Source organism: Gobius niger (assembly GCF_951799975.1).
Source record: "Gobius niger genome assembly, chromosome: 1".
NCBI classification, from domain to species: Eukaryota; Metazoa; Chordata; class Actinopteri; order Gobiiformes; family Gobiidae; genus Gobius; species Gobius niger.
The window spans coordinates 57,260,522-57,271,146 of record NC_136852.1 but is presented as its reverse complement, the minus strand read 5'-3'; the positions used below and the strand labels follow the sequence as shown (position 1 = coordinate 57,271,146).

Below are 10,625 nucleotides of genomic sequence, written 5' to 3'. Positions count from 1 at the left end.
CATAAGATGTGTCTATCTTCCTGTGAGTGGGATAACACGGGGGAGGGGGTGGGAGGAGCTTTCATGCACTCACTGTACATCAAACTGCTCTGAGCTCTGCACTGGAAAGGTCTTTTTTTTTCATCACATCAGGCCTCACACTTTCATCTCACACTAACACTAGGCTCATCAATTTGTAATCAAAGGAGCCGGATTCACTACAGGTCTTTGGAAAGTGTTCAATGCTCTGCAAACAGAAAATGTAAATCAGACTTTAGGTTTTGTTCACATGACGTTATCATAACATTGTTAAAATGGTCAAAAATTAGAAGAAGAGGAATAACTTTATTATTGTCATTATACAATTGTACAGCGAAATTGCGTAGATCAGACGTTGTCCTGAGCCGACTGTGCCCCGCCACTGTGGGCCAACATCACCAGCATGTTTTTCAGTGTTGCTAGTTGCTTAAAATTTTAATATATTGTATATTAGTGATTACAGCTCTAAAAATCTTAATATGTTGGTATTACATATTGCTGTTTCAAAAATGTAGCTGAGTTACACTACTTTTAGTTACTTTTGAGTTACTTTTGGCAAAAATATAAACTGAAAATGGTAATAATGCCAGGGAGCAAAAGCGCAGTCAGAGATTTCCTTTTCTTTCTTTCTTTTGAGGACATTAACTACACACATCTTATACACCAGTGTCCAGCTTGATCTGTATGCTGCATTTTTATTTGGGGGGAGTTTGGCATTTTTTCGCATTTAAAGGGACACTGCGTAACTTTTTGCCTATGCTGTTGCCATTAGTGCAAAACATGCTCATATTGACCAGCTCGACACAGAAAAATACTATTACTGCAGGGAAAAATCCAAGAATGGATTTGGACCAAACCTGTTTTAATATCAAATTCTACTAACTTTAGTCACATCTCCATGGAGACGAGCTGGAGACGTACCCACTCCCGGTAAAGATACAGTCATGTCTTAGATGAGCTGAGCCGCTCACAGCAAAAACACATGTTTGTTTGTACATATGTAGGTATTTTTCCAATGATGAAATGATCAATCATAAAATAAATGCTAGTATTTCAGTTTTATTTATAAGTAAAATTCTACGCGGTGTGCCTTTAAAGGCTCTTGTAACGCGAAATGTAATGACTAATACATTCCCGTATTTTGTAGTAAGTAATATGTTGTATTCCTTAGTTACTGAAAAAAGTTATATATTTGTGTAAATCGTTACTTTTGTCATTACCCCCAATGATGATGTTTTTAGTGGTAGGGGAAACCTACCACTAAAACACAGGGAGAACATGCAAACTCCACACAGACAGGCCCTGGCTGGGGATCGAACCCAGGACCTTTAGTAGTACTAGTTAGTGCTCTTGCCTTACTAGCCTTACAGTAGGGCAAGAGCGCTAACTACTCTGCCACCATGCCAAGGACATAGGGTAATTTTAGACCTTAAAATCAGATGTTTGCCCTAATGTAATCACTGCAGTAACAAAATGTGGTGGGATCACAATTTCACAGGTGCCATCGTTGAAAGTTGAGGCACTTGAAGGCAAAGAATAATAATAAGGTTCATCGTTGTTGGTTTGTTTATTCTATCAAAAACTATGAATGCATTATACAGCCCCCAGTCCCCAGTCCTCCATCTGAAATATTGCTGAGATAAGTGCTCAAATATGCAACTAAACCCTGGTCTCCTCCCAGTTAATAAAATCAGAGGCAGAAAGAAAGCTGCTTTGTGTGGCAGAGATTTCCCTCACAAACATCTGGAGAAAACACTGTGTGACTGTGCCTTCTGAGAGCGCATGCTGGACGGGTCGTTACGCCTCGTTCCAGATAATCCCACACACTCCTTTTAAACTCCAATCCTGACTATGGCAGCCCGCAGGGGTCAGTCCGGCTTGTGCTTGTGTGTAAAACTCTAATGGTGTGAAACAGACTTCTGCAGCTGTCTGTCATATGTTAACAGGAGTCTGCAGTGTGTGAGCTGGGCTTATTTTACCGTATTTTCCAGATTGGCCTACTTTCTTTCAATGTTATACAATTGTTTTCCTGTGGTCGGGACTAGAGCCAACTAATTATCTACTTGTGTAAAATGTTATTATGAATGGTTATAGAACTATCCGTTTCATAGGCTACTTTTCTGTTGATATAATTTGGAGAGTCATTACGAAATGATCACAGACTTATACAATTTACCATAGACCAGCGGTTCTCAAACTCCTCATCAAGTAAGTACCACCAGGCCTAGCTCCAGATCAAAAATAAAACTGTCTAAAATAACAAATTGAACTAAATTTACAGGTACATTTATTCCTGTAATTCAACTTAAAATGTGAAACTAATACATGATATAGACTCATTATATGCAAAGTGAGATATGTCAAGCCTTTGTTTGTTAGAATGTTGATGATTTTGGCTTACACCTTGTAAAAAACCCAAATTCAAAATCTCAGACAATGTTAATATTGTGAAAAGAGACTATATTGTAGACTTGTCACCCTTTCAACAGCGAATTAATCCCTGTAAAGGTTCCCTGAGACTTTAAATGGTCTGTCAGTCTGGTTCAGTAGGAATCATCATCATGAGAAAGACTGCTGACCTGACAGTTGTGCAGAAAACCATCATTGACACCCTCCAAAGTGCTGTATCAAAGCACATTAATCGAAAGTTAAGTGGAAGGGAAAAGTGTGGAAGAAAAAGGTGCCAATGCGTGCTTGATTGGCCAGCAAACTTGCCTGACCTGAACCCAAAGTGAATCTATGAGGCATTGCCAAAAAAAGAAGAAGAGAGACATGAGACTGAAAGATGCATCAGAGCTGAAGGAGCTAGTGAAGCATCCTGGTCTTCCATAACACTTCAGCAGGACCACAGGCTGATAGCATCCATGCCACACAACCACATTGAGGCAGTAATTCAAGTAAAAGGGGCCCAAACGAAGTACGTGTGCATGATTATAGTTTTCAGAGGACCGACATTTCTTTGCTTAAATCTGTTTTTTATTTTTTATTTTTTTATTTCATGTAATACTCTAATCTTCTGAGATTTTTTGAATTTGGGTTTTTTACAAGCTGTAAACCATAATCATCAACATTCTAACAAACAAAGGCTTGGCATATCTCATTTAGCATGAGTCTATATCATATACTATTTTCACATTTTAAGTTGAATTACAGAAATAAATGAACTTTTGGAACAATATTCTAATTTTTCGAGTTTCACAGTTTCACCTGTCTAAACCAATATCTAAACCAAAAACACCTAGCTTAGGTGTGGATACGTGTACACAGTTTAGGAGCCATTGGAATAGATTAAATGTTTGTTACAGATCATTTCCAGATCTTTGCATTAATTCAATCAGTTTCTCTGATAGCATTCCCCCCTCTATCATTAAAAGGCAGAACAAATACAATCTAGTGAAGAGACCAAAGAGCTCTACATTTGTAGCGCAACAGTGCCATCTAGTGATTATGGCCTTTATAACTCTTGGTTTTGTTTCAGAATGCTTGATTTGTGAACATGTGGCTAATATAGTCTTTGGGTAAAGTAAAGAAATCTTTCTTAACCTCAGCCTTAAAGGTGCTATCCTTCTTTTTTTTTTAAATCTGCATTGGAATAAAATTAGTTTTGTCCTTTTGTATATGGTAAAAGCAGACATTTATCCAAAAAACCTTGGTTTTAAAGCCTTTTAAACAGTCATAAAATGTCAGGCTAGCAGGCATTTTTTACAGTGAAGTTTTCCTCCCTGAAAGTTGTGAAACAACAACAGATGTTTTAATACCTTAACCATCGCCTAGATGGCAGTAAAGCAAAAAGACGAGGAAGAAAGCCACTTCCGGTGTGTCTTCTGCACGTGTGTTTACATCAAATGGAGATTGTTCAGTATTTGGATTTGGTTTTCTCACATTTACACTAACGGTGGCTGTTTATCTTTAAGCATAAAGATGGGGAAGCTTAATGTAGTGATTTTGAGATACTTATCTCGTGATGACTTCCGTGTTCTCACGGCGGTAAGTTGAGTAAACATATGTTCATCTCGATGCTAGCTCATGCTAGGAAGATGATCTTGATCATGTTCCTTTCAAACAGGTGGAAATGGGAATGAAAAACCATGAGATTGTCCCAGTGAGTCTGCTGTCCTCCATCGCGAGTCTGAAGCACGGAGGCTGTAATAAGGTTCTTCGGGAGCTCGTCAAACATAAGCTGGTGGTCTATGAGCGCACGAGGTGTAAGTACCCTGTCTGTGTAGCCTATGATGCTGTTAGGCTACAGTAGTAGTAGTACAGTAATATTCCTGGATAAAGCATGTCATTAAATTCTGTATTGTATGTGTGTAATTCAGCGGTCCAGGGATACAGATTGAACAACGGAGGTTATGATTACCTTGCCCTAAAGACGTTGTGTGCAAGAGATGTCATATTCTCTGTTGGGAACCAGATGGGAGTTGGAAAAGAATCAGGTGATGTGCTAATTTATTGTGCCATTGTCATGTCATTAAACCGAGCAGTTCTTAAAGGCCCTATAATCTGATTTTATTTATTTGCTATTGTTTTATAAGTAGGTTTCTGAACTTACAAGGAACAGTGTAATCAACAACTAAGCACTGATTAAAATATCTATATTTATAATTTGATGCACAGTATAAGTATACAAGTTTTATGCTATACTAGGAAAACAATCAGGTATGGGGTCTTTAATAAACAAAACAGAAAGTATTGATAGTATTTAAAGTGATGTTGACAGTCGCTCTGATCCATAGATATTTATATCGTGGCCAGTCCAAATGGGGAACAGTATGCTTTGAAACTTCATAGACTGGGCCGTACGTCTTTCCGAAACCTGAAAAATAAAAGGGATTACCACAAGCACAGAAAAAATATGTCCTGGCTCTACTTATCTCGGCTTTCTGCCATGAAGGAATACGCGTACATGAAGGTGACTTGCGTTAATAATATGTACAATTTATGAAGTGAGACTAGATTACTTGAATATGTTTCTCTTGTAGGCACTATACGATCGGGGTTTTCCAGTACCCAAGCCAGTAGACTACAACAGGCATGCTGTAGTGATGGAGCTGATCAATGGATATCCCCTGTATGTAAAATGTGGCATCTGATAAGTGAAACAAATATGTGTGTTGCCTTAAGTTTCTAATATGTATTCCTCACATTTTTTTCAAGCTGCCAGGTTCATGAGTTACAAGACCCATCTTCCCTTTATAATGAATTCATGGAACTTATTGTGAAACTTGCAAATAATGGCTTAATACATGGAGACTTCAATGAGTTCAATCTGATGTTGGATGATCAAGACCACATAACTATGATTGACTTTCCTCAGATGGTCTCCACATCACACACTAATGCTGAATGGTTTGTTTCTGCTTGAGTACTGCATGTGCAGTTTCAGAAATATGAAATGTGAAATACAAATGCTTATTCAAACTTCTTTTTAGGTATTTTGACCGGGATGTCAAGTGTATCAAGGACTTCTTTGCAAGGCGCTTCAATTATGAGAGTGAGCTCTTCCCTACATTCAAAGACATTAGGTAACATTGCTTTTTGATTTAAAAACATATGCATATTTACAGTCAAACTCGCATTAACATTTTTTTGTTTTATTGGGAATGTAGGCGTTCATACTCACTTGATGTGGAAGTCTCAGCCAGTGGCTTTTCTAAAGAATTGGAAATAGATGGTGATTTGCTACACCCAGCTGGACCTGAGAGCGAAGAAGAGGATGACGAGGAGGAAAATGAAGAAGAGGAAGTCACTCAAAATGAAGCCACAGAAACGATAGACTTGGATGAATTTAAACATGCACTGTTGGAACTTGAAGGTCTTAAATCCATGGTCTCAAACGTAGAAAGCTCAGATGTAAAAGAGGAGGAAGATACAAAAACATCCCAACACAACACTGAGAGTGAACCAACAATAACCAATGAGGAGGAGGCTGAAGGAGCTGAAGAAGAGGAGCTGAACGAAGCAGATGACGAGTGTCCAGAGTTAGCAGACATTTCTACCTGCAACAAAGACTTTAAACCTTTCAGGTAAAGTTTTATTAAAGGTCTTTGCCATGCACTGGGATATATAGGCACAGCTCTAGTCTGATAAAATGCGCACACAATTCACCTTATTCCGTCCCGCCCACTTTTTCCACTTTTTGCTTTGTCTCAGCACTTCAGGTCGAGTGCAAAGCTCGTTAATTTAAATGGAGAACGAGAGAAAATATTCTTCGCTCATATCTGATGTTTAGTCGATAATGTTCATTTGCACCAACAAGTCAACACTGCACCGTTTCTCTGCAAGGCCTGAAACGGCTTTGTTTTCGTGTTGTAACTGATTTTATCTGGACTTCTCCAGTCCCATGTTAACAGATAGGAGAAAAGGGGGCGGGCACAATTCATGGCAGCGCCCACACAAACTTCCGGAATAAGGTGAATAGACCAATGTTCCTCAAACCTTTCACACTAGGTGATTTGGAGTAATATTTGGCATTCCAAATACCATCATGACTTATGAAAGCACTGTGCCAGGTCTAAAATGGGGCTATACAAAGAATGAAGTAGGAGCACAAAAATATTAAGATTACAACAACTAGAATAGCAGAGAAACCAGGGTATCAGCTGAAGTAGTCCCTGTGCGATACCTATACCAGCTTAAGGAACGGTGATAGATTAATTACTTGGCATGAACAATTGCTTCACCCAAATTTGAGGGGATAGGGTGTAGGTGGTGTTGATGGTGTTGCTGCTGCTACTTTTTTCCAAACTGAATTTCAGCCTGTGTAATGCTTTGTACTAATTGTAAACTATTATGTCTTTTTGCCATGCAGAGACCTGGACAGTCTTCAACACATTGCAGAACACAGAAGGCAAAGGACAGACAGTGAGAATACAATGGGCAGCGTTGGAAGCTGCTCCACTATACCACCTGTGCGTAACAATAAATTGTATCAGTTTTTTAGGGAAAAATTAACCAAACTTTGTTTTGTGCCAATTGTATATTTTTCTTCTGTTGTAACTGTGTCCTATTTATATCTGTTTCAGGAGGTGGTGCGACAGAAAGTGCGAAAGCAACTAGGCAAGCAGCAGAAAGCAGCACAGAGAAGACGGTTGCAGAAAGGAGAGGCCAACTTGGTGACAAAATCAAGGAGAGACACACAAAGCACAATTAAGTCCAGTATGGAAGGTGCTGATTTCTGGGGATAAATAAATAATAATTAATAAAGACTGTGGAAACGGATCCTCTATGTCCCTAAGCTTTTCGTTGAGACCTCCCAATAATGGCGAAGCATCTTTTATTTTTAAAGTGTTTCTATTTGAATGCAGATCTCAAGCTGGACATGCAGTGCTCATTAACTGGGCTGTCAACTTTCATATTACTTATTAAAATCAAATACCTTAGATAACAAAATAAAAAATCTTAATGAACAAATCTTGTTGGATGTGTAATCATTATCTTGCCTCTACTCTCCGAAGAAACAACCCATCACTTCTATTTACATGATATACTTACAACTGTACTAGCTAACAGCCAAATCGATACATAATTAAGTTTTCAGATGACACCACTGTGCTAAGTCTGCTCTCAAGCTGCGCGGACATCTGCACCCATAGTTGTGGAGTGGATGGTGTGATGAACTTTATCTACAATTGATGTAAATAAAACAAAGGAAATGGTTGTTGACAATTATGCATAATCAAGACCTATAACAAATCTCCACCTATAAATATTTAGGGGTGCAGATGGATGATAAGATGAGCTGGAATGAACATGCAGCAACAACGTGCGCAAAAATCAGTTATGTTTCCTGAGGAAAGTGTTAGGGGTTAGTTTTGATCCCTGGATGGTATGTGCTTGAAAATTCAACATCTTGGTTTAAAGACAGACATGGTGGGAGTTGACAGAGACTAGTGACCCGTAAATGGACATGAAAATTCATAATTAAATCACTGTCCGAATAATGTATGATATAGACTCATTATATGCAAAGTGACATGTCAAGCCTTTGTTATAATTTTGATGATTATGGCTCACAGTCCATTTTTAAAATACTGTAATTGAGAATTTTAATTTGGAGTTTTTACAAGCTGTGAGCCATAATAATCAAAATGATAACAAATATACATATCTCACTTTGTATGTAATGAGTCTATAATAATAATAATAGTTCCACAGTTTAAGCTGAATAACAGAAGTAAATGCACTTTTTCATGATATTCTCTTCACGTAAGACATCTGAAATTCACTTTTACAAGTATTTGCTGAAGCACTGCAATAGTATACAAACTAAAACAGAACTGCATACATTTTACTACTTTAAAAAGAGTGTGGTTCCACTTGGGGACGTCTTTGCTGGTCTTGAACAATTTGGCTGTTCAAGGATTAGCCATTTGTATAGCTGATGGGGAGGGGTGCGGCATTCCTGTGCTGCACCTTGGTGTGTGTGTGTGTGTGCGTGTGTGTGTGTGTGTGTGTGTGTGTGTGTGTGTAGAGAAAGAGTAAGGGGGCCCTCTAAGCTAATTGGCAGAGAGTGACAAAGGTGGTCCGCTTCAAAAGAGAAACCCTAGTGAGTGGTTCACACAGCAGAGAGAAGTGGGAGTGAGCAGAGAAAGCTGTGCCACTGGCCTTTCACTATTCCTGATAAATTCTGATAAATTCATGGTGGAGTTTTATAAATATCTGAAGTTAAGAAGCTGAGCAAGACATGGAGTAAAAGTAACACCGATGACAAGCTGAACACAGAAGAAAGATGAGTGAAGATAAAGTTGAAGACAATGTTCTGTCATATCTGTCACTTTGGGAGACAGATACCAGACTGACTGATTGTGAGTATTAAGGCTTATTTCATACAAAACTACATGACTGACTCTAACCGTGGTGACAAATTTGTGTTGGTTCTTACACAACAGCTGATTAACATTGATTTGTGTGCAGTGAACGTGGTGGCAATGCTTCACAACTTCTGGGAGCAAAAGCAGATTAATCCAACCAATAGTTCCTCAACTCAATCAGAAGATCTATCGCCAGAATCGGGCTGCAGGACGGACAGACTGCTTCTGTACGAGTCTTCACCCGGGTCCTCTTGTGTTTGCTATGTGACTCTGCCTGGGGGAAGCAGCTTTGGTAACTACAAGGTGTTTACCTGCTTTCTATGGTCTAATATCTTTGTGGCTTTTCTAATAAGGATGTTTAATTTAACTATTACCTATATTCTGCAGAACACACAGTCTTTTTTATTTGATCTGGCAAAATTGTACAAATGTTGTCCAATAATATGATCAGAAATGTATTTAGATGTTTCAGAGCTTTTGGTTTCAGTAGATTATATTTGCAGTTACTTTTTTTTGTACACAATCCATCCCACAGAGTGTAATGTAGATTTTCTATGTTGAAAAATGGACTTTTATTCTGCTTTCTAATGTTGTTCTTTAACAATGCAGGTGTGCAACACTCAGGCGGAGGCCCGAAGGGATGCAGCCCGTGTTGCATTAATGAACTCGCTGGTGAATGAACTGCCGTGTCGACAAATCACCTCTCAGTTCATCACGCAAAGTTTGCAGCAGGCGGCCTCTGACAGCACTGTGAGTAGATTGCAACATGCTGCATTACACCTTTTTATTTGGTCTCAAATTTAGTCTGTAGAGAATTTCAAGCTTGCACATGGATTTAGATCTGCTCATATTGATTTTTTCCAGATGTCTGTTGAGGATGCAAGTAATTCAGACACCAGTCTAGGAACCTACAGTTTGCTGCTTCACTCTTATATTGGGAAGACAATGCTGCAGTTCCAGGTAAAGGAGAAAGCCCATATCATAAAACATTTTAAAGTTACATGTACAAGTATCAATTTTGAATTTTTAGATATGTTTAAATAAACATTCATATGTAAGCTTATACATATCAATAACTCAATGTGCATCCCTTTCATTGATGTTCAGATGCAGAAATAAAGTGTGTGTCGTGTAATGTTAAAATTGATTCCTATATTCCCGCAATAACTAATAAATGTATATATCTTTATCCATGAAATATATGTTTTATTTAAGGAAATGATGACCATTTTCCAGTTGCTGCATTGGAATGGGACTCTTAAGGCTCTGAGGGATAAACGGTACTCTCGTCAGGTAAATTACATTTTGGTAATAATACTGCTTGTTTCTTTATTCATTTGACTGATGTCAGTTTCCTCATAATTTTCCAGAGTGTGATTTCATACTACTCTCAAAAAGGACTTAATGAGTACATGCGCAGCAGTATGGCTCTGGACTGGCTCGGCCGAGAACAGCGATCCCCTGGACGGATTGAGGTGGAGTTACATTTGGCACAAAGAGAACTTGTTTCAGCTCGACGGAGAGGACAGGAACTGCGCTTTTACAAAGAAAAGACTGAAATTTTAAGTTTGGCTTTGAGTCAAGCATATGTACACCCCACACTGAGGACTGATCAAGAACCTAGTCACAAAAACCAACAAGAACAACTTCCTTTATACAGGCTCTGCAGCCATGACTCACAGCACAATACATCTCCACCCTGCAGTCCGTCTTCATGAAAACACTAAACAATCAATCAAACATTGACAAGCCCACAATAATTACTACTGTTGTACCTGTGACTTCAGTGGTTAA

At 38.6% G+C, this 10,625-nt stretch overlaps 2 protein-coding genes across 2 annotated transcripts; both read left to right on the top strand.

Annotated features, from left to right (window-relative positions):
* The first annotated feature begins 3,831 nt into the window (after nt 1-3,831).
* On the top strand, nt 3,832-7,228 carry riok2 (RIO kinase 2 (yeast)). The gene is made up of 10 exons (XM_079570236.1): nt 3,832-4,005; nt 4,085-4,223; nt 4,338-4,454; nt 4,755-4,930; nt 5,001-5,089; nt 5,176-5,367; nt 5,451-5,543; nt 5,628-6,044; nt 6,830-6,929; nt 7,044-7,228. The coding sequence occupies exons 1-10, from the start codon at nt 3,940-3,942 to the stop codon at nt 7,203-7,205; spliced, it is 1,551 nt and encodes a 516-aa protein (XP_079426362.1). The 5' UTR covers nt 3,832-3,939; the 3' UTR covers nt 7,206-7,228.
* Nucleotides 7,229-8,749: 1,521 nt separating this feature from the next.
* Nucleotides 8,750-10,582, top strand: LOC306973434 (protein limb expression 1-like; the record flags this gene model as incomplete). Its single annotated transcript, XM_079570357.1, has 6 exons — nt 8,750-8,825; nt 8,935-9,134; nt 9,441-9,581; nt 9,696-9,791; nt 10,047-10,124; nt 10,202-10,582. The coding sequence occupies 6 exons, from the start codon at nt 8,750-8,752 to the stop codon at nt 10,547-10,549; spliced, it is 939 nt and encodes a 312-aa protein (XP_079426483.1). The 3' UTR covers nt 10,550-10,582.
* Nucleotides 10,583-10,625: the final 43 nt, after the last annotated feature.

Excerpts from the sequence above, each read along its gene's own strand:
- riok2 (XM_079570236.1), top strand. The coding sequence starts at position 3,940 with ATGGGGAAGCTTAATGTAGTGATTTTGAGATACTTATCTCGTGATGAC. Across the intron at positions 5,090-5,175 it reads CTGATCAATGGATATCCCCT|CTGCCAGGTTCATGAGTTAC; the intron begins GTATGTAAAATG and ends ATTTTTTTCAAG. Across the intron at positions 6,045-6,829 it reads AAAGACTTTAAACCTTTCAG|AGACCTGGACAGTCTTCAAC; the intron begins GTAAAGTTTTAT and ends TTTGCCATGCAG.